Source organism: Pelophylax lessonae (assembly GCF_965119305.1).
Source record: "Pelophylax lessonae genome assembly, chromosome: 4".
NCBI classification, from domain to species: domain Eukaryota; kingdom Metazoa; phylum Chordata; class Amphibia; order Anura; family Ranidae; genus Pelophylax; species Pelophylax lessonae.
In genome coordinates, this window is record NC_138771.1 from 428,494,909 (window position 1) to 428,519,628 (window position 24,720).

The following is a 24,720-nucleotide window of genomic DNA, read 5'->3' on the forward strand; positions in this document are numbered from 1 at the left end:
CTACATAATAATAATAATAATAATAATATATATTCACAATCAGTTTAAAGCGCAACTCCACCTTTTGACATACTTTACATAATGTCCCTCAGTAACATGTGAGGCCACTAGATGTGAGGTATAAACTGTTTGTACCTGCAGCCACCTACATCAAACCGCACTGTGTTCCAGGTTTGACCCGAGACTTCTAGTCTCATACCCAGAACACAGTAGAGTCTATTATGGCGCTTTTCCACTGCATGGAACCATACCGGTTCGGCACGCTTTTGTGCTTTTCCACTGCTGGTACCGCATGGTATAGGGTCGGAATGGTTCGGTACGGTATGGTATAGGTTTGCTTTTCCACTGCATGGAACCGAACGGTACGGTACGGTACGGCTCTGAAAAAACAGTACCTACTCGATTGTGGTTCCAACAGGTACCAAACTGGTACCATATCCCACAATCCTTTGCATGCAGTCACTACTAGCCACTGATTGGTCAGAGAATCCCACCCACCCCGTTGTTATCCCACCCACTTAACTTAGTACTACTTTAGTGGAAAAGCAAACCTATACCGTACCGTACCGAACCGTTCCGACACTATACCATGCGGTACCAGCAGTGGAAAAGCAAACCGGGCCAAGCAGGGCCGAGTAGAGCCGAGCCGGTACGAGTCGGTACTTGAAGTGGAAAAGTGCCATTACAGTGGTGCTCAGCTATGTATTTTATCAATGAATACAATCTTTCCTCTGATTGGCTGAGTCAGAGGTTGTGACATCATCAGCCTTCCTCTCTGACTCAGCCAATCAGAGGAAGCTTTTTATTTTTTGATAGAATACATCACTTATTCTGATTGGCTGAGCACTCCTGTGAAAGACTTTACTGTTTTCCGGGTATAAGACTGGAAATCTTGGCTCAAGCCTGAAACACAGTGCGGTATGCTGTATGTAGCCGCAGCTACATACAGTTTTTACTGCACATCCAGATTATATTAGCAGTCTCATCTGGAAAAGAAGAGTAACTGGTAGAACCTTAGTGTCCCTTTGCTACTGATCAGACTTCCAAAATGGTTAGGAGGACATTAAGACCATTCCTACTTAAAAACTGTTTCAGTAAATTTTGTAATTCTGGGATTTCTTGCAGAAAAGCTCTCTTTGAGTTATACAAAAGTATCTGAGTGGGGTTGAAGTCTGGACTCCAACATTCTAATTTCAAATACACTTTCTTTTTGTGGTACATCCAGGTAATCTTTTGCAGACAGCAGAATTGTTTAAGGAGTAGTTTTTTTTTTTTGTTTTTTTAGGGTGTTCTTTCATACCATTCTTATTTAGTGGTTTTTGTATGGCAGACATTTGTTTTGCAAGTTCATGACATTTTCTGAAGGAAAAATAAAGACAGAAAGTAGGAGGCAAACAGTGCAATGCTTTGTCCACCATAAACCAATGTGTATTTCTGTCTGTATTAGCAAGAAAGTGAAGATATATCTGATAAAATAGTGTGTTGGAAAAAAGTATGCTTTGTAACTTTTTTGTTTTTTTCTTACTTTGCAGAGTACAGTTAGGCTACATTTACATATATGCGGTGGTGCGTGTAAATAGCACGCACTTCCACACCCGCATGCAGCCACACACAAAAGGCAGTGCTGTACAGGGGTGCCATTAACTTAATTATGTCTTAATGGCATCCCTGCGTACTGAAAAACGCAGTCCATGTGAGTTCCATGTGGCTGCATTTATAAAAGGTGAAGAGACCTTTTCCTTGCAGAAAGTTCAGGCACAGCAGCCCATTCAGGGTAATAGGCTGCCATGCTCATGCTCATGCTACTGCAGCATGCAGAGTCACATACCTGTGAACTGGATCCTAGAGAGATTTGCAACAGAATGTCTCACCTACTTGGTGTTCAAAGTAACACACAGTCTGAACCAAAAAAACTATCCATGTATAGTGCTGTGTAAGTTTCAGTTCTTCATCAGCAGAGGGGTAGTGGTTCTTGTCAGTAGGTGGGTGCCACAGGAGTAACTTTTCTTGAGTACAAATTATTTATAGTGGGTATTCAGTTAATTCTGCCCAGGAAACATGTAACTAGATATAACTTTACTCAAAAGCATTCATGCAATGTACTGGTTTTAACCTCCCCGGCGGTCTGATTATGACAGGATTTCTGTGCTAAAAGCAGTACATTGTTTTGCATGGAAATCTGTTGTTCTATATTTTAAAACTCACCTTCCCCTGCGATCCCCCACCGTTCTCCAGCCATCTTCCCGCTGTGTGCTCAACCGATCCCGGCACCTGTCTTTCGGTTCGCTTCCCTGCGAGCCTTGCGACGCAGGGGGTGTGGAACTGGTGGCAATTTCAAAAAAGGTAAATAAACCAAATGACATGATACAAAGTTCTTCAAGTAACTCTGTTTCACTGTCGCAGAGCAAGAGGACGGCGGGGGAGGACAGGGAAGGCGAGTAAGATGCTGGGGTAATCCCGAGTGTGGCTCTGGGTTACCGCACTTGGTACTGAAAATTAACCCCAAACCACACTCGGGAATACCGTGAGGGAGGTTAAAGAAATATTTAATTACTAATGTTTAGATACAACATACTTAAATAAGTTATTTTTTATATAACTGCTGCTTTAATTACTTATTACCTATACTACAAACAGTGAAGCATCTACCCAACTTTACTAGAATACAGTCCTATAGACTGTACATTGAAGTATATTGGGTTGTCAGAAATGTGTGCTAATAGAAAAACATAACTGATAGTTAGATAATGTGCTAATAAGAAGGTATTAAAAAGTGTAAAACTAAACCATATCATGAATAAACTAGTAACAAGTCTTAGATTTGACTTAAAAAAAGAAACTGATTTTAAAGCTTAACTCCAGCCTGGAGTTTGAATTACTGTCTGTGTCCTGTTCAGGTGGATTTTATCAAACTTCCTGTCCTGGTTACTACACAGCAAGTAAAATGAATCTCCTCAACTGGGACACATACAGCAAGGGAAACCTTACAGCAGATTTAACCATTCTTATATTTCATAAAGAAAGGTGATAATATTTCCTATAGTGTACCTCCTAGTGACCACACAGGACGTGAAGTAAAATGTCCTCAATGGAAACAAACACAGCAATAAAAAAAAAAAAAATAACTTTCCTCACACTGTTAAAAGCTAACAAAAAAATTTTGGTTAGAGTTAATTTTCAATAATAGTGCTTTTGAAATATACAGTATGGTTTATTATGTAATTGTTACCTATACTCATTACTTGAATATAATGAAATATTTTGCAAATCTAAATACATCTAAATATATAGTATAGAAATTTGGGCTAACTGCCATATAATTGACATTGTACCAATGCAAAGACAAAAAACAGAAAGATTGAATAGCACTGTGTACTGAAACATTTCAGTGTTGCAGTTCCTCACTTACACCTCAGAGCGCCGCTGTTTGACCAATAAGGAGAAGAATACAGAACTGGAGATCCACTGGTATTTTCATCATTCACACACACTGCAGATCTGCATGAAGAGGCACAGCCATTTCTAGATTCTCTCTGAACAACTTACATGTTTTATTATTTTCACAAAAATACATCCTTTTTTTCTCTGTGGATTACAAATGCTGAATATCCTAAAGGACATTCCTGGAAGATGCTGAACATGGATGAGATGAAGCAACATTCACAGATATACAAGGGAATAACATGGCAAGTAATATTTTTCTTCCTATTTTCATGGCTGTGTCATTCAGTCTCTGGTCAGATTCAATATTCCATTGCAGAAGAAATGAGAAAAGACTCTGTTATAGCAAATATTGCAGAAGACATTGGATTAGATATTAAACAGCTCTCATCAAGAAATCTTCAAATTATATCACATATATCAGAGAAATACTTGTATGTGAATGTAGATAATGGAAATCTCTATGTGAAGGACAGGATAGATAGGGAGACATTGTGTGGGACAGCACCTACCTGCTTCCTAATATTTGATGCTGTGGTTGAAAATCCTTTTAATATTTTTAAAGTGAAAATAGAAATTCAGGATATTAATGACAATCCTCCAGTGTTTTATCCTGAGACTTTAACTATAGAAACTATTGAATCAACATCACCAGGAACACGCTTTACATTACAACATGCAGAAGATCTGGATATTGGTATTAATTCAGTACAGACATATAAACTCAGTGACAATTCACATTTTACATTAAGTCAAAAGATTAGCAGTGATGGATTTATATCTCCTGAGCTTGTTTTAGAGAAATCACTTGATCGAGAATTACAAAATGTTCATGAACTGATTTTAACAGCTTTGGATGGAGGAAATCCTGTGAGATCTGGAACAGCTGTGCTACAAATCATTGTTATTGATGTTAATGATAATTTCCCAATATTTTCTCAAGAGGTTTACAAAGTTAGTGTGAGTGAGAATAGTGCAGTAAATACCACTATAATCAGTGTAAATGCAACTGACAGAGATGCTGGTACAAATGGGCAAATCACTTACTCCTTCAGCAAAACATCAGGAAATGTCCATCCTTCTGGGCTTTTTAGTATTCAATCCAAAAGTGGTGAAATTAAAATCAGCAAAAAGTTAGATTTTGAAGTGACAACGAACTATGAACTGTCTGTGCAAGCTAAGGATGGAGGAGGAGTTGTTTCCCGTTGCAAGGTTTTGATTGAAGTGATGGATGAGAATGACAATGCTCCAGTGATATTCATTTCTTCATTATCTTCCCCTATTCCTGAGAATTCTACACCTGGAAAAATGATAGCTCTGATCAGAGTCCATGATAAAGATTCAGGAGAAAATGGAGAAGTGGAATGTAAGCTCACAGGGGAAATGCCACTTAATTTAGTTTTGTCTTCTAGCAGTGTATATACAATTGTGACAACAGGCCCAATGGATAGAGAGAAAGTGTCTAGTTATAACATAACAATTGTAGCCACTGACAGAGGATCTCCTCCACTTTCCAGTGAGAAAACCATCAAACTGGATATTTCAGATGTTAATGATAATCCCCCACTGTTTATGGAATCTACTTATGTTGCCTTTATACAAGAGAACAATTTACCAGGTTCCTCAATATACAGTATACAAGCTTATGATCGTGATACTGGAGACAATGCTAAAATTATGTATTCCATTTCAAACAAGAATGCAGAAGATCTTTCCATGACCTCCTTTTTATCTCTTAATATAGACACTGGAGTTATCTATGCTCAGAGAACATTTGATTATGAGGAGCACAAGGAGTTTGTAGTAGAAGTAACAGCTAAGGACAATGGACACCCATCTCTCAGCAGTAACACAACATTAACTATCAAAGTAATAGATCAGAATGATAATGCACCAAAACTCCTATACCCATCCCCAGAGAGTGGAGCATCAACAGGGTTTGAGATGGTCCCTTTTGCTGCTGAGCCTGGATCAATAATAACAAAGGTGGTTGCAGTGGATGCAGACTCTGGACATAATTCTTGGCTCTCTTATCATTTCATACAGGTATCTGAACTATCTTACTTTACCATTGATGAACATACAGGTGAAATTCGAACACAACATGTTTTCCAAGAGAAAGATACACTGAGTCACAAGGTTGTGGTGATGGTAAAGGACAATGGGATCCCATCTCTCTCTGCTACAGTTACCATCACTCTTGTTGTTGCAGATAATTTCCAACAAGTGATTCCTAAATTTGTCAATCACCTCCCTTATGAAGATTCTCAATCAAGTTTGCAGTTGTACTTGGTAATTGCCCTAGCAGTAATATCTTTGCTATTTATTATAACAGTCATGTTGGCTGTTATATCTAAATGTAGGAAGTCTAAACCATTCCCAATATATGGGCCAGTCAGTTCAAACTTATATCCTCAAGTTGATCCCAGGATGTTGTCTCATTATGCCAGTGGAACATTAACACTTCCCTACTCTTACAATGTGTGTGTGGCTTTGGATTCTGGAGAAGGTGATTTTACATACATGAAAACTAATCAAAATGTCCCTGTGGATAATCTGATTGATGCTGATGATTCTGGTCTTGGAAATGAAAGCTTAAAGGAGGCTTTGCCAATCAGCAGTCAAATCCAGGTGAGTTTTTGAAACCAGAAAGCACTGTCCATTTTCTCTCCTAAGAGCCTTACATTTTATAACACTCCAAAAGAAATTGCAATAAGTCTATACTTTGTCTCAACTATTATAATTGAGATAGGTGATCTAACAGTTACCTAACAAATTATCATGGTATAGGAAAGAATAAGTGTACAAGCAACAAAGTTTGAAAAAGTTAAGCAGCCCATAGATTATGCAAACAATAATCTATTCCCCCATCAACAATGACTCCTGCAGCGCTATTGTGTTTTGCCAGTGGGGAGCCTTCCCTGCAGGTTGAACGCAAAGATCACAGCTGGTGGATATAGCCAGTGATCACATGTACAAAATTTGCCAAGCTAGTCGTACTGAAATCAATCAACAGCAAATGTATGCTGACCCAATGCTGTCAGCACTGGAAGCTTCCATAGCTAATTGCAGCATGATGGAGCACAATTAAAGCTTCCTCTAGTTTAGGCATCATGACAAGGCTTCTATTACCATAGGGAATCTTGTAGCATGATGAAAGGCTTAGCACAGCAGCTGTAATGTTCATATTTATATTAAAATTCTATGGTTATCGAATTAAGGTGAGGAACTACAGTGTGGACTTCACCTTAGTTTTTGTGGCGTAAATGGATAGGGGTTGGTGGCTAAACCTCTGCTTTCAGAACTATGGGTTTAGAGGTTTACCCATGTCCTTCAAAATGGGCCCTGCTATTTGCAGGGACAACTGTTTTCATTCTATTATGCACATTAATATGTTGATTTACTGAACTTGTCAAAGTAAGTTAAAGGCATGTATTAAAGGAAGTCCAGACTGCAGCACTTAATGTACTGATGGGTAATGTATTGTTTTTTTTTTTGTAGGAGAAAGAAATACTTTTTTTTTTTTCCACAATAGATATTTATTAAAAGTAAGTAAAAATATTACATTATATATGATACTATATAACTTGTACAACAAAAGTGAATACAAACACAGATACTAACAACAAGATATTTCTGATAGTAATGGTTAGAGGGCATGAGTTTTGATTGTGGATAAGAAAGAAAAAAAAGAAGAAAAAATTATGGTATGAAAAACGTCGAATAAAATACATAAATAAAATCAAAATTAAATAAAATAAAAAAATATCATAAATGGCCTCATTAATATGAGTTATAAATGACACATAGGTAAGGGACAATGTCATCTTGATAATATGATAATAATCAATATATAAGGGAAATATGCTACTGGTGTCGAAGGTATATGTTCTCTATATACAAGTTCTTAAATGAGTGAGCCAACGATCCAAGAGAGGTGTAATGTTGATAAGTGAGAGTGATGATACTCTAGTAAACCATAAAGCTCCTATTTATTTATAGTTTCATATTCTTCAGACAAGGTGAACAAAAGCTAATTACTCCATGTTTTGTGAAATCTGGTGGTGGACTCTTCTTGCATGGCCAGGGTTTCTTCCATATAATAGATACTGTTTACCTTTGCCAGCCAATCTTTAAATGTCGGTATATACAAGGATTTCCAGTGAATTGGAATTAAAGCTGTTGCTACATTTAAAAGGTGCCTAGTTAGTAACCTTTTATATTTTCTATATGTAAAGGAATTTATGTGTAGTAGACATGCCGCATGATTTAGATCTAATGTGGTTTCAGTAATATGTCTGATCCATTTTTTAATCTGTTGCCAAAAATCAAACATTGGGGGACATGTCCACCACATATAATAAGGTGCTCTTGCTTTTGTGACATCTCCAGACGTTGTCAGAAGCCGAGGGAAACCAATTTCTTATTTTTAGTGGTGTAATGTACCATTGCGTGAGAACTTTGTAGGAAATTTCCTGCATTTTGAAAAAAAAACTTATGACTTCTGCTTGCCAAAAAAAAGTAATTTAGTGATTGGTAATTATATTTACTGTAGATGTAATTGTATTTTTTTTCTAAGGCTACAAATAGTAAATAAATATTTGTGTACTACATAGTGCAGTTAAAACTTACTTAGGCAAATAGACATACAAACTAAGATGTGTGACTCCAGTATGTTTGATCATAACTATGTGTTTGTAAGATATTATGACTATTTAGATATGTGGAATAAGCTTGTGGAATAAAATGCTTACATATTGTGTTTTCAGATGTTTTTTCAAATTTAATTTTTATGAAAGGCAGCTGCGTATCTGTATAAAATCTTTTACATTTACCAGATTTATTCATGAAAGTCTGATCCCCAGCTAAGTCACAGTAATAGTTATACACAATCAGTATAAATTACACACACAACATTCAAATCTATCATTTCTTACTTGAATACATTGGTAAACTTTCACAGTGTCACCTGGAAAAGATAAATTATTGTATTTAGTAACTGATACGACCATTTATATAGCAGCAATACTCTCCATCAAAAGTCCCCTTCGGTTACTGAACAGGCTTGCACAATGGTTAGGAGGACACATGGACCAATCTTCCTTTTCAATTGGGTAGTTCTTGGATTTCTTGCAGAACAGCATATTTCAGGTTATGAAAAAGCACTTTAATGGGGATGAGGTCTGGACTGTTATATGGCCATTACAAATACACACTTTTTTGTGGTACAGCCAGGTGAACTTTTGCAGGCAACAGAATTTTCAAAAATGAAGTGTTTTTGTGGTGCCTTTCCATAAATACCATTCTTGTCTAGTGGTTTTGCATGGTGGACATTTGATTTAGCTAGTTAATAGGATTTTCGAATGCAAAACAAAGTTATAAAATATACACATATATGGCAGACACTGGTACACTAGAAACCACCTATCACTGCCACATCCCTAGGTGAACTCGAAAAAATAAAAAGTGGGGATGCCAGTACCTACCAACGTACACACATTGTGTGGGGGAAGTTTACAGGCAGACACCCACCAAAGGTATGGGACTTTATAGGCATAGATATTAGGTGGTGAACATAGGTAGTGCGGACCAAGAAGTAAAAAATATAATGACAACTTTATTGAAAATACATAACAAGATATGTTTAAAATAGATGATGCAACAATTACATCACAAAAATGTAAAGTGTACAGAAATAATACATACGAATACTAATATATTTCTGTACACTTTACATTTTTGTGATGTAATTGTTGCATCATCTATTTTAAACATATCTTGTTATGTATTTTCAATAAAGTTGTCATTATATTTTTTACTTCTTGGTCCGCACTACCTATGTTCACCACCTAATATCTATGCCTATAAAGTCCCATACCTTTGGTGGGTGTCTGCCTGTACACTTCCCCACACATTGTGTGTACGTTGGTAGGTACTGGCATCTCCACTTTTTATTTTTTTCAAAGTTATAAAATAGTAGACAAACAGCGCAATGCTTTGTCCATCATGCATAAAAGCTAATTTCTGTTTGTATTAGCAAGAAGGTACACTTTTCTTGTATAATTTAGTGTGTTGCCTGTTATATAGCATTGTTCACAATTCAACCCTTTAGATGATTTTTATAAAAGAAGTACATATATTAAGACATCATGCATGCTGAGTTTATTTTTTTAATTTAAAACCTAATACTATTTATATAACAAAAATTAAATTTTTTATTAACTTTCAATTATAACTGCCTATATTTGACATTGTACCAATGCAAACATTAAAAAAGCATAGATTGAATAGTATTTCAGTGCTGCAGTTCCTCACTTACGCCTCAGAGCGCCGCTGTTTGACCAATAAGGAGAAGAATACAGAACTGGAGATCCACTGGTATTTTCCTCATTCACACACACTGCAGATCTGCATGAAGAGGCACAGCCATTTCTAGATTCTCTCTGAACAGACTTCATATTTTATTATTTTAACAAAACAAATACTTTTTTCTTTCTGGATTATAAATGCTAAATATCCTAAAGGACACTATTTGAAGATGCCAAATATGTTCAAGATGAAGCAATCTTCACAGACATGCAAGGTAATAACATGGCAAGTAATATTTTCCTTTTTTTCCTGGCTGTGTCATTCAGTCTCAGGTCAGATTCATTATTCCATTGCAGAAGAAATGAGAAAAGACTCTGTTATAGCAAATATTGCAGAAGACATTGGATTAGATATTAAACAGCTCTCACCAAGAAATCTGCAAATTATTTCCCATATATCAGAGAAATATTTTTATGTAAATGTTGATAATGGAAATCTCTATGTGAAGGACAGGATAGATAGAGAGACATTGTGTGGGACAGCACCTACCTGCTTCCTAACCTTTGATGCTGTGGTTGAAAATCCATTTAATGTTTTTAAAGTGAAAGTCGAAATTCAGGATATTAATGACAATCCTCCAGTGTTTTATCCTGAGATGCTGACAATAGAAACTATTGAACTAACATCACCAGGAACAAGATTTGCATTACAAAGTGCAGAAGATCTGGATTTTGGTATTAATTCAGTACAGACATATAAACTCAGTGACAATCCACATTTTACATTAAGTCAGAAATTTAACAGTGATGGATTTCAATCTCTTGAGCTTGTGTTAGAGAAATCACTGGATCAAGAAATGCAAAGTGTTCATGAACTGATTTTAACAGCTCTGGATGGAGGAAATCCTGTGAGATCTGGAACAGCTTTAATACGAATCATTGTTATTGATGTTAATGATAATTTTCCAATATTTTCTCATAAGGTGTACAAAGTTAGTGTGAATGAGAATAGTGCAGTAAATACAACTATAATCAATGTAAATGCAACTGACAGAGATGCTGGTATAAATGGACAAATCACTTACTCCTTCAGCAAAACATCAGGAGATGTCCATCCTTCTGGGCTTTTCAGCATTGAACCAAAAGGTGGTGATATTAAAATAAACAGAAAAATTGATTTTGAAGAAACAAGAAATTATGAATTGTCTGTTCAAGCTAAGGATGGAGGAGGACTTGTTTCCCATTGTAAAATATTAATAGATATCATAGATGAGAATGACAATGCTCCAGAGATATCCATCAAATCCTTATCTTCACCCATTCCTGAGGATTCTGCACCTGGAAAAATGATAGCTGTAATCAGAGTTCATGATAAAGATTCAGAAGAAAATGGAGAAGTGGACTGTAAGCTCACAGGAGAAATTCCTTTTAATTTAGTTTTGTCATCTAACAGTTTTTATACCATTGTGACTACAAATTCTATGGATCGAGAGAAAGTGTCTAATTATAACATAACAATTGTAGCCACTGACAGAGGATCTCCTCCACTTTCCAGTCAGGAAACCATCAAACTAGAGATATCAGATGTTAATGACAATCCTCCCTTGTTTATGAAATCTACTTATGTTGCTTATGTACCCGAGAATAATTTACCAGGAGCTTCAATCTACAGTATACAGGCTTCTGATGCTGATTCTGGAGACAATGCTAAAATTATGTATTCCATTTCTAACAAATATACAGAAGATCTACCTATTTCCTCCTATTTTTCTCTTAATATTGAGACTGGAGTTATCTATGCCCAAAGGTCATTTGATTATGAGCAGTACAAGGAGTTTGTATTAGAAGTAACAGCTAAGGACAATGGACACCCATCTCTCAGCAGCAACACAACAATAACTATCAAAGTAATAGATCAGAATGATAATGCACCAAAACTCCTATACCCATCCCCAGACAGTGGAGCATCGGCGGGGTTTGAGATGGTCCCATTTGCTGCTGAACCTGGATCAATAATAACAAAGGTGGTTGCAGTGGATGCAGACTCTGGACATAATGCTTGGCTCTCTTATCATTTTACACAAGTAGCTGAGCCATCTTACTTCACTATTGATGAACATACGGGTGAAATTCGAACACAACATCTTTTTCAAGAGAAGGATTCTCTGAATCACAAGATTATGGTGATAGTAAAGGACAATGGGATCCCATCTCTATCTGCTACAGTTACCGTCACTCTGGTGGTTGCAAATGATTTCCAACAAGTAGTCCCTAAATTTGTCAGTCACTTCACTGATGAAGATTACCAATCCAGCCTGCAGCTGTACTTGATAATTGCTCTAGCAGTAATATCTCTGCTGTTTATTATAACTGTTATGTTGGCTGTAATATCTAAATGCAGAAAGGCTAAACCATTCCCAATATATGGGCCGGTCAATTCAAGTTTATATCCTCAAGTTGATCCCAGGATGTTGTCTCAATATGCCAGTGGAACATTAACACTTCCCTACTCTTACAATGTTTGTGTGGCTTTGGATTCTGGCGAAAGTGACTTTACATACATGAAAACTAATCAAAATGTCCCTGTGGATAACCTAATTGATGCTGATGATTCAGGTCTTGGAAATGAAAGTTTAAAAGAGGCTTTGCCAATCAGCAGTCAAATCCAGGTGAGCTTTTGTAAACTTAAAGCACTGTCCGTTTTTCTCCCCTAAGAGCCTTACATTTTTTTTAAAACTCTAGATAAATTGCATTAAATCTATACTTTGTCTCATCTGTCAAAATTAAGATAGGTGATCTAACAAGTACCTAACAAATTATCGTGGTATAAGAAAAATCATTTGTAAATAACAAAGGTTGGAAAAGTAAAGGTTTACTGAGAATAAGGGGGGAAGAGGGGCTTTTAAACAAAATGTGGGGCCTAAGGCAAGTGGAATATAGATCTTAAAGTGTATCTCCAGCCATAAATTGAAATTAATGTGTCCATAGTTAAAGTGGTTGTAAAGGCACAAGGTTTTTTACCTTCATGCATTCTATACATGGAGGTAAAAAACCTTCTGTGTACAACAGCTCCCCACCAGCCCACCCCAGTACTTACCTGAGCCAACTCTTGATCCAGCGATGTCCACGACAGCCTTCCCTCTGTCAATCACAAGTCAGTCAGCCAGTCAGGAGATGGAGGGGATGGGGCCTAACCGCGGCTCCATGTGTGAATGGACACACAGAGCTGCGGCTCGGGAGATTGGCTGCTTGGGTGCCCCCACAGAAAGCTGCTTGCTGTGGGGGCACCCGGAAGGAGGGAGGAGCCAGGAGCATGGGACCCAAGAAGAGGAGGATCTGGGCTGCTCTGTGCAAAACCACTGCACAGAGCAGGTAAGTATAACATGCTTGTTGCTTAAAAAAAAAAAAAAAACAAGGCTTTAATATCACTTTAATCCCTTTGCTATTTCATGACAATTGCCTGTTTATCCTACCAAAATATCTTTATTCAGACACTTTTAGTGTGGATCAACTATGCTGTTATTTGTTTGCAAATGTATAGTGCCCCAGCATTGTCAGCAGATGAGGCTTCCATAGATATTTACAGCTTGATTGAGAACAATGGAAGCTTCTGCTTTGGCAATGATACTGGGTCTCTTTAACTATAGGGAAATTTGTAATATGACGAACGCCTTAACACAGTAGCTGTAATATTCATATTTATATGAGAATTCTATGGTTATCAACTAAGTTGAGGAACAACAGTGCGGGCTTTACCAGTTATTGTCAAATAAATGGACAAGTGTTGGTGGCTCGACCCCTGCATTAAGAACAATGGATTTAGAGTTTTATCGCACGTCCTTTAAAATGTGCCCATCTGATTTGCAGGGACAATTGTTTTCATTCTGTTATGCACATTGATATGTAGATTTAAAGGAGAAGTACAGCGAATGTTAGTTTGGATCACATGCGTCCAGTTCATTCTGCACTCCTGTGACCCGGCTGTAGCCCCCTGTTGGCTGACGTCACAGGTCCAGTCTGGGCTGGTCCAGGCTCGGGCAAGATCACAAAAATGGAGTCGGGATGCACCCACCTGCCTAGACCGACACCCAGCTCAGCCTATCGGCTTGCTTAGAGCCTGAGCCAGCCACTCCCACCCCCTCCAGAGCCCAGTGCTCCATAGAGTGCAGGGGGGGGCAAAGCAGAGAGCTGCTGACTGACAGTCATCAGCTGTCTGCTTAAAGAGCTGTGAGAACTGAGTGATCGGCAGTGTTCGATTACTCGGTTCTCAGTGTTAGAGGGGCCACCGGACAGATGCAGCATCGAACTGATGCTGCATACATCTAGGCAAGTATACATTTTAAAAATCTATATATACAGTATCTCACAAACGTGAGTACACCCCTCACATTTTTGTAAGTATTGTATTATATCTTTTCATGGGACAACACTGAAGAAATTACACTTTGCTACAATGTAAAGCAGTGAGTGTACAGCTTGTATAACAGTGTAAATTTGCTGTCCACTCAAAATAACTCAACACACAGCCGTTAATATCTAAACTGCTGGCAACAAAAGTGAGTACACCCCTACGTTAAAATGTCCAAATTAGGCCCAAAGTGTCAATATTTTGTATGGCCACCATTAATTTCCAGCACTGCCTTAACCCTCTTGGGCATGGAGTTCACCAGAGCTTCACAGGTTGCCCCTGGAGTCCTCTTCCACTCCTCCATGACAACATCACAGAGCTGGTGGATGTTATAGACCATGCACTCCTCCACATTCCTGAGGTTGCCCTGCAGATGCTCAATAGAGTTTGGTCTGAAGACATGCTTGGCCAGTCCATCACCTTTACCCACAGCTTCTTTAGCTAGGCAGTGGTCATCTTGGAGGTGTGTTTGTGTTCATTATAATGTTGGAATACTGCCCTGCGGCCCAGTCTCCGAATGGAGGGGATGATGCGCTGCTTCAGTATGTCACAGTACATGTTGGCATTCATGGTTCACTCAATGAACTGTAGCACTCATGCTGCCCCAGAACATGACACTCCAACCACCATGCTTGACTGTAGGCAAGACACACTTGCCACCACACACGCTTGACACCATCTAAACCAAATAAGTTTATCTTGGTCTCGTCAGATCACAGGACATGCTGCCAGTAATCCATGTCCTTAGTCTGCTTGTCTTCAGAGAGGCTTTCTTCTGAGATGACAGCCATGAAAACCAATTTGATGCAGTGTGCAGCGTATGGTCTGAGCACTGACAGGCTGACCCCCACCCCTTTAACCTCTGCAGCAACGATGGCAGAACTCATACGACTGTTTCCTAAAGACAACCTCTAGATATAACGCTGAGCACGTGCACTCAGCGTCTTCGGTCGACAATGGTGAGGCCTGTTCTGGAAAGTGTTTTGTTAAACCGATGTATGGTCTTGGCCACCGTGCTGCATCTTTATTTCAGGGTCTTGGCAATCTTCTTATAGCCTAGGCCATCTTTATGTAGAGCAATAATTCTTTTTTTTTAGATCTTCAGAGAGTGCTTTGCCATGAGGTGCCATGTTGAACTTCCAGTGACCAGTATGAGAGAGTGAGAGCAATAACACCAAATTTAACACACCTGTTCCCCATTTACACCTGAGACCTAACGAGTCACATGACATCGGGGAGGGGAAATGCCTAATTTGGCCCAATTTGAACATTTTCACTTTGGGGTTTACTCACTTTTGTGACATTAATGACTGTGTGTTGAGTTATTTTGAGGGGACAGCAGATTTACACTGTTATACAAGCTGTACACTCACTACTTTACATTGTTTACATTGTAACAAATTGTCATTTCTTTAGTGTTGTCACATGAAAAGATATAATAAAATATTTACAATAATGTGAGGGGTGTACTCACTTTTGTGAGATACTGTATCTCTTTTAATGAAATTATCTAAGTGAATTAAAGGCTAGTATTAAATCTAGTACTTGATATAATGCAAGGTATTTTATTGATTTTTTTTCGATTAAAATATACTTATAATTTCTGCTGATCAATAAATGTAATTTAGTGTCTTCTAATTGTTTTTAGGTGTAATTTTAGTTTTTTCTGCAATTATATATAGTAAATAAATAATTGAGTATTGTACTCAACAGTGACCATAGGTCAATAAGTTTCAGTATTAATTACAGTAATAGGAAGCTGAGGGGTAATATAAGGACACTGAATTTCAAAAGAGCCAATTTCCCAAAGCTGCGCTCGCTGCTAGAAAATATCAATTGGGATAGAACCCTGGAAACAAAGAACACGGAGGAAAAATGGGAGTGCTTCAAGAGCATACTTAACAAGGGGATTGACCAGTGCATTCCAAAGGGAAATAAATTTAAAAGAGCAAAAATAAACCCTGGATGGCTAAACTCCAACATAAAAATGTATATTAGTGCTAAAGAAAAGGCCTTCAAAAAATACAAGACTGAGGGGTCATTGGCAGCATTTAAGCATTACAAAGAGTGTAATAAGAAATGTAAAGACGAAATCAGGGCAGCTAAAATAGAACACGAGAGACATATAGCGGAGGAGAGTAAAAAGAACCCTAAGAAGTTCTTTAAGTATATAAACAGTAAGAAAGCGAGGCCAGAACACATTGGCCCCGTAAAAGATGATAAGGGAAATATGGCCACTGAGGACAGAGAAAAGGCGGAAGTGTTAAATAATTTCTTCTCTTCAGTCTTCACAAAAGAATCGGGGGGCTACACGAACCCAGCTTGTAAGGCCAATAATACACCTCAGAAAGTGCCGCCATGGTTAACAGAAGATAGACTTAGAGCTAAACTAGAGAAACTTAACATAAATAAATCCCCGGGACCGGATGGCTTGCACCCGAGGGTTCTTAATGAGCTCAGCCAGGTGATTGCCAGACCATTATTCTTGATCTTTAAGGATAGTTTACAGACGGGTATGGTGCCAGCTGATTGGAAAAAAGCCAACGTGGTACCAATATTTAAGAAGGGGCCGAGATATATCCCGGGTAACTATAGGCCGGTCAGCCTAACATCAGTAGTCTGCAAAATTTTGGAGGGGATGTTAAGGGACCACATACAAGACTTTAGTAATGAAACTGGTATGATAAGTAGTAATCAGCATGGATTCATGAAAAATCGTTCTTGCCAAACCAATCTATTAACCTTCTACGATGAAGTGAGCAGCCACCTAGATAAAGGTAAGCCTGTGGATGTGGTGTATCTGGACTTTGCAAAGGCCTTTGACACCGTTCCCCACAAACGATTACTGTACAAACTAAGGAAGGTAGGTATGGACCATAAGGTGAGTACCTGGATAGAGAACTGGCTCCAGGGGAGAGTACAGAGGGTGGTGATTAATGGGGAGTACTCGGATTGGGCGGGTGTGGAAAGTGGGGTCCCCCAGGGTTCTGTCCTGGGACCAATCCTGTTTAATTTATTCATAAATGATCTAGAGGAGGGGATATCTAGTACAATCTCAGTATTTGCAGATGATACTAAATTAGGCATGCCAATATCTTCTATGCAGGATGTGGAAACCTTGCAAGCAGACCTGAACAAAATAACGGGGTGGGCAACTACATGGCAGATGAGGTTTAATGTTGAAAAATGTAAAGTAATGCACCTGGGTGCCAGAAACCAGAAAGCAAGCTACTCACTAGGGGGGGAACCTCTGGGTGAGTCTAGGATGGAAAAGGACTTGGGGGTACTGGTAGACAACAAGCTTGGCAGTGGCATGCAATGCCATGCCGCCGCAAGCAAAGCCAACAGAATACTGGGATGTATAAAAAAGGGGATTCACTCCAGAAATAAAGAGATTATTCTCCCACTCTACAAGACTCTGGTCCGGCCACATCTGGAGTATGCTGTCCAGTTCTGGGCACCGGTCCTCAGGAAGGATGTGCTGGAACTGGAGAAAGTCCAGAGAAGGGCAACAAAAATAATTAGGGGAATGGAGGACATCAGCTATGAGGAAAGACTACAAGCACTGAACCTTTTCTCTCTGGAGAAAAGACGATTGAGGGGGGATATGATATCAATGTACAAATACTGTACTGGTGACCCGAGCATAAGGAACAAACTATTCAGAGAAAGGAGGTACAATAAGACACGTGGCCACTCACTAAAACTAGAGGAAAGGCGGTTTAACCTTAAAGTGCGTAAGGGGTTCTTCACTGTAAGAGCAGTAAGGATGTGGAATTCTCTTCCACAAGCAGTCGTATCAGCGGGGAGCATCGATAGTTTCAAAAAACTAGTAGATGGACACCTTAAAGACCACAACATACAGGGGTATACAATGTACGATTAAAAGCAAACACACACACGCATTCATAGGTTGAACTGGATGCATAGGTTGAACTGGATGGACTGATGTCTTTTTTCAACCTTACTAACTATGTAACTATGTAACTATGTAACTATGTACAATGCATGTAAAACCGAATTAGGCAAATTGACATACCAACTAGGATGTGTGAATTCAGTATGTTTGATCCTAACTTTGGATACTCAAGATGCTATAACTATTTAGATATGCGGAGAAAGTGTGTGGAATAAGGTTATTATATATTCTGTTTTTTAATTTTAAATTACATTACAACCATGTGTATTATTATGCTTGGTAATGTGTCTAGTGTAGTTGCTGCCTATCTCTCTATCTATCAAAATAAAAATGCTTTGAACTCACCATATTTCTTCACAACAGTCTTCTAAAATGCTGTCTGATCTATTACATATTTATTTACAGCCTGACCTGTAAAAGATAAGGGATCATATTTTGTAACTGTTATAAAGATTTTTAGTAGCAACAGTTTTCGCAAAAAGTTGCACAGTGGTTAGGAGAACATTTAAACCATTCCTACTTAAAACTGTTTTAGTAAATTGTGTAGTTTTAGGATTTCTTGCATAACAGATTGAGATTACGCACGAGTATCTCAGTGGGGTTGAGGTCTGGACTCTAACATGGTCTTTCCAAATACACAACCGATGATGTCATTGGTTCATAAGAAGGACGTCAGGGCACTTTTGCAGCATCCTTGTTTTTTTCTCCCCTGCCCCTCTCCGTCAGCACTAGCGTCACATTAGCTGAGTGAGGAAGAGAAACTGAGAGAGAAGAGAAACACTGGAGAACTAATCAGTACCGGTGTGTAAATATGTGTTTGCTTTGGAAGAATAAATCACGTCTAATGTTGGGTGTCCTACTGTGAGGATGTTGCTGCATTATCTAAAACTACTAGTTTCGTTTTTTTACATTTTAGGATGGCGTGCTTCAAGATCATTCATAATTTTAAAGGGTGCCTTAGCTAAAACACAAGGGGGAAAAACACTACTTTAGGCAATGGTCATTGGGACATACAGTTTATACAATAACCCACATGAAAAGAAGACATGATGTTTTGGTAATAATATGGGTGTGCTTGTAGCATAATGCCTCACCTACATGGTGTTCGAAGAACACCTAAATTGAACCAGAAATGCAATCCTTTGCTAGTGCTGTCTCAATCTCAATACTTCATCAACAGAGGGGCTAGTGGTTCTTGTCAGTAGGTGAGGTGCCACAGGAGTAATTTAGCAACCTTGTCCTAAACAGGGTTGCTAACAAATTTAGCTGTGCTAGGTGGTAGCTAGCCTGGCTAATTTGTAGTCTTTATGATCATTGAATTTTCCTCCTAAGCCTGGTTTAGCTGTGTTTTTGTCCCATTTGTCAATGGGTGACGTTGTTGCCTTTGGCTTTAGTGTGATGAATTACACTAAGTCTAGGTTATGAACATGTATGCTTCTTTCAGCCAATCATACTGGTCACTGAGCATGCTGGGAGAAGGTATTTATTTGGAGGAAGCCAGGTGATCTGTGTCCTTTCCACCCAGACTCCTGTCTTGGTGGGAATGTGAGGAACAGCTGCTGCTGGGTAGGCCTGAAGCCTAAGGCCTAGTCACAAGCTCAAGGCTCTGCAAGGGAGAGCCTTCTCACTACCTGGGAGCATGAAGGAAAGGATGGAGACCTGAGAGGAAGTACCAGAGGTTACTCTGCCATGGACCGGGAAACCATGGAGAGCCTGGGAAAGCTTCAGGATGGAATCATCCACAGAGTTCCTGCACATGCTGTGAGTTGAATATTATTGCTACAGAACACAGCTTATGCTACAAAGTACAGATTGCTGGTTCCAGCTTAAATGCAATTTTCCTGTACTGCTGTCTACCTTTTCAAAATTTTTGTCTAAGGAGTCTGCCAATCTGCAAGTCTGCTGCTGTTTTGACTAAGGGTGTCCTGTGCCCTACCCCTCTCTCCCACATTTTTTCCTGTTGTGAGAAATAAATGTCTCTTTGTTCAAGCATAAAAATGACTGGCGCCCATCTTTCTTCCTTGTACACCACCCATCAAGCCTAGTAACCTGCACCCTGAGGAGGAATTTCAGCCCCCCTGTCCCTGTCCTGGGGTCACCACCAGGCCTCTGGAGGTTGGGGGGCGCTACAGTAACTTTACTTGAGTACAAATTATTCAGCTAATACTGCCTAGGAAAATGGCACTAAATATTGCTCTGCTCAGAAGCATGTATGAAACTTACAGAATTTAAAGTAATATTAAATTTGTAATATTTCGATTCAACGTACTAATATAAATTACTTTTTACCCCTGCTATAATTACCTATTATTCAAACTGTTCGGCATGAACATAGTTATCATAGCATAGCTAGCATACAATTCTATAGAATGTAAATTGTAGTATACCTGAGTGTAAAATTAAACTGCATCATAAATTAAGTCGAACATACATATAACAAAGCTTAAGTCTGTCAGAGTTAAAAAAAAAAAAAAAAAATAAACAGTTTCTAAAGCCCAACTAAAGCCAAACTTTTTTTTTTTTTTTTTTTTTTTTTTATTCTTAATTTTTGCGTCCTCTTCAAGCAGATTTAGACACTTCCTAAGGTAAATGATTTACTTTTTAATAGAGAAATACATTCCTCTCTTAGTGATCACAGAGGAAGTGAAGGAAAATGTACTCAGTGGGGACAAAAACAGTAATACAGTAAATATCCCACGTTTAATCACACTGGTAAAAGCTAACACAATGTATTGGATGCAGTTGTGCTTTAATAAAAGTGAATTTGAATTCTATGGTTAATATTCTACTGTTACCTTTACCTTTTATATAGCATTTGAATTTAATTGTTCACCATACCGCCATTTAGATGATTTCTAGGAAATTTAACGCAGGCCATATTAATCTTTTTTAGAACTTTATACCTCAAAATCTAAATAAATCCTACATACTTTTTAATTTGAACTGCCTGTAATTGAAATTGTACCAATGCAAAGACAAAAAAGGCTTAGAATAAATAGTATTTCAGTGTTGCAGTTCCTCACTTATACCTCAGAGCGCCGCTGTTTGACCAAATAGAAGAAGAATACAGAACTGGAGATCCACTGGTATTTTCATCATTCACACACTGTGTGCAGATCTGCATGAAGAGGCACAGCCATTTCTAGATTCTCTCTAAACAGCCTACATATTTTATTCTTTTCACTAAAAAATACCTACATGTTTATCTCTCTGGATTACAAATGTTAAATATCCTAAAGGAGACTTTTGGAAAAATGCTGAATGTGGATGAGACGAAACACCATCAAACATACAAAAGGATAACATGGCAAGTAATATTTTCATTCTTATTTTTCTGGCTGTGTCATTCAGTCTCAGGTCAGATTCATTATTCCATTGTAGAAGAAATGAGAAAAGACTCTGTTATAGCAAATATTGCAAAAGACATGGGATTAGATATTAAACAGCTCTCATCAAGAAAGCTGCAAATTATATCCCATATATCAGAGAAATATTTTAATGTGAATGTGGATAATGGAAATCTCTATGTGAAGGACAGGATAGATAGAGATACACTGTGTGGAGCAGAAGCTACCTGCTTCCTAAGCTTTGATGTTGTGGTCGAAAATCCATTTAATGTTTTTAAAGTGAAAATAGAAATTCAGGATATCAATGACAATCCTCCAGTGTTTTATCCTGAGACATTTACTATAGAAACTATTGAATCAACATCACCAGGAACAAGGTTTGCATTGCAAAATGCAGAAGATCTGGATATTGGTATTAATTCAGTACAGACATATAAACTCAGTGACAATCCACATTTTACACTAAGTCAGAAGATTAGCAGCAATGGATTTCAATCTCCTGAGCTTGTGTTAGAGAAATCACTGGATCAAGAATTACAAAATGTTCATGAACTGATTTTAACAGCTCTGGATGGAGGAAATCCTGTGAGATCTGGAACAGCTGTAATACGAATCATTGTTACTGATGTTAATGATAATTTTCCAATATTTTCCCAAGAGGAATACAAAGTTAGTGTAAATGAGAATAGTGCAATAAATACTACTATAATCATTGTAAGTGCAATGGACAAAGATGCTGGTACAAATGGACAAATCGCTTACTCCTTCAGCAAAACATCAGGAAATGTTCATCCATCTGGCCTTTTCAGCATTCATCCCAAAAGTGGTGATATTAACATCAACAAAAAGTTGGATTTTGAAGAAACAAGGAATTATGAACTGTCTGTTCAAGCTAAGGATGGTGGAGGACTAGTTTCCCATTGTAAGATATTGATACAGGTCACAGATGAGAATGACAATGCTCCAGAGATTTTCATCAAATCCCTATCGTCACCCATTCCTGAGGATACTGCACCTGGAACAATGATTGCTCTAATCAGAGTCCATGACAAAGATTCAGGAGAAAATGGAGAAGTGGACTGTAAGCTCAAAGGGGAAATGCCTTTTAATTTAGTTTTGTCATCTAACAGTGTTTACACAATTGTTACAACAGGTCCTATGGATCGGGAGAAAGTGTCTAATTATAACATAACAATTGTAGCTACAGACAGAGGATCTCCTCCACTTTCCAGTCATAAAACCATTAGACTGGAAATATCAGATGTTAATGATAATCCCCCACTGTTTATGAAATCTTCTTATGTTGCTTATGTATCAGAGAACAATTTACCAGGAGTCTCAATATACAGTTTACAGGCTTCCGATGATGATACTGGAGACAATGCTAAAATTATTTATTCAATTTCAAACACAAAAACACAAGATCTTTCAATGTCTTCCTATTTTTCTCTTAATGTAGAGAATGGAGTTATCTATGCCCAGAGATCATTTGATTATGAGCAGCACAAGGAGTTTGTAGTAGAAGTAACAGCTAGGGACAATGGACACCCATCTCTCAGCAGCAACACAACATTAACTATCAAAGTCATAGATCAGAATGACAATGTGCCAAAACTCCTATATCCATCCCCAGAGAGTGGAGCATCAACATGGTTTGAGATGGTCCCTTTTGCTGCTGAACCTGGATCATTAATAACAAAGGTGGTTGCAGTGGATGCAGATTCTGGACATAATGCTTGGCTCTCTTATCATTTTGTACAAGTATCTGAACCATCTTACTTTACCATTGATGACAATACAGGTGAAATTCGAACACAACATGTTTTTCAAGAGAAGGATGTACTGAGTCACAAAGTTGTGGTGATGGTAAAGGACAATGGGATTCCATCTCTGTCTACTACAGTTGCCATCACTCTTGTTGTTGCAGATAATTTCCAACAAGTAGTTCCTAAATTTGTCAATCACCTCCCTGATGAAGATTCTCAATCTAGCCTGCAGCTGTACTTAGTAATCGCCCTAGCAGTAATATCTTTGCTATTTATTATAACAGTCATGTTGGCTGTTATATCTAAATGTAGAAAGTCTAAACCATTCCCAGTATATGGGCCAGTCAGTTCAAATTTATATCCTCAAGTTGATCCCAGGATGTTGTCTCAATATGCCAGTGGAACACTAACACTTCCCTACTCTTACAACGTTTGTGTGGCTTTGGATTCTGGGGAAAATGACTTTACATACCTGAAAACTAATCAAAATGTCCCTGTGGATAATCTGATTGATGCTGAGGATTCAGGTCTTGAAAACGAAGGTTTAAAGACAGTTTTACCAACCTGCAGTCAAATTCAGGTGAGTTTTTGAACAATGTCCATGTGTCTCCCCCATGGGAACTTACATTTTAAAACACTTGTCATTTGTCACATTTGGAATAGGTGAACTAACAGTTTCCTAACAAATGATCTTGGTATAAGAAAACTTAGGCATGTGTGACCTGGCTAATATATTTTAGTTTGGTCCAAAGCAGAATGTGAGGGATAGGTCTTATGTGTGTGGATTGGTACTTGAAATGATCATTTTTATCATTTGGATTACTGCATAGCTGGGTCTTGAATTATCTCTAAAACTGAGATAATTCAAGAAGTTCTTTACCCTTATTTGAGTAGAAAATCTTGTTTTTCCATACACAGAGAATTGTGGTTTCTTCCCAGGATTTTGTGGAGATATCAATCTTGCTTTGATGGAACTATATCGCCGTTAACATTTTATGGTTAAATTACATTTGGATTTTTGCATGTTTGTATTTATTCTTTTCGTTTACATGAAAAAATCACTGTTGAATTGATCCTCTGAATTATATGTCACTTGAATATTGAGTTTAAATGTATATTTGATGTATTGACTTTTTTAAGTATTTATAACTCAATCGCTTTAGACAAATATTTTTAGTATAGGGTTTATTTTAAGTGCTGTCCAACATTTTGGTTTTTATTCACATGCTACCAAAATTGATTCTGTGATTTTTCATAGAGCAGGGTTGAAACATATGTACGGTCCTTTTGCTTTTGCTGTCACCAATGGGGAGAGTAACTCTTGCCATTTGGTCAAGTAACCATTGCCAATGAAAGACAGGGCAGAGGAATGAAACATTTCAAGCTGTTAATGGTACAAGACAAAAAGCTTGTTCTGCTGAGAATTGTCAAAGGAAGGTTTACTCTACATTTTAAGGAGGCCTCCACTTTATTTTTCCATTTGTGTCATATCTAAAATTTCACAGATTGAATTGTAAATGGCAGATCACTA

General features: G+C 38.0%; 2 protein-coding genes across 11 annotated transcripts in view; both read left to right on the forward strand.

Annotated features, from left to right (window-relative positions):
• LOC309553178 (protocadherin gamma-B2-like) overlaps positions 1-24,720 on the forward strand; it is a 374,843-nt gene that overhangs the window by 188,932 nt on the left and 161,191 nt on the right. Inside the window, exon 1 of one of the 10 annotated variants that reach the window (XM_082254108.1) lies at positions 3,510-6,072. The exons of 8 other annotated variants lie outside the window; for them this stretch is intronic. In XM_082254108.1, coding sequence (XP_082110234.1) covers positions 3,547-6,072 — 2,526 coding nt within the window. In that variant the 5' untranslated portion in view covers positions 3,510-3,546. Of the gene's footprint in view, positions 1-3,509; positions 6,073-9,870; positions 12,419-24,720 lie in introns of those variants that run through there. One more of the 10 variants, XM_082254116.1, reaches the window with a different exon arrangement.
• On the forward strand, positions 21,298-23,781 carry LOC309554609 (protocadherin gamma-B5-like; the record flags this gene model as incomplete). The annotated part of the gene is made up of 1 exon (XM_082256329.1): positions 21,298-23,781. The coding sequence occupies one exon, from the start codon at positions 21,298-21,300 to the stop codon at positions 23,779-23,781; it is 2,484 nt and encodes an 827-aa protein (XP_082112455.1).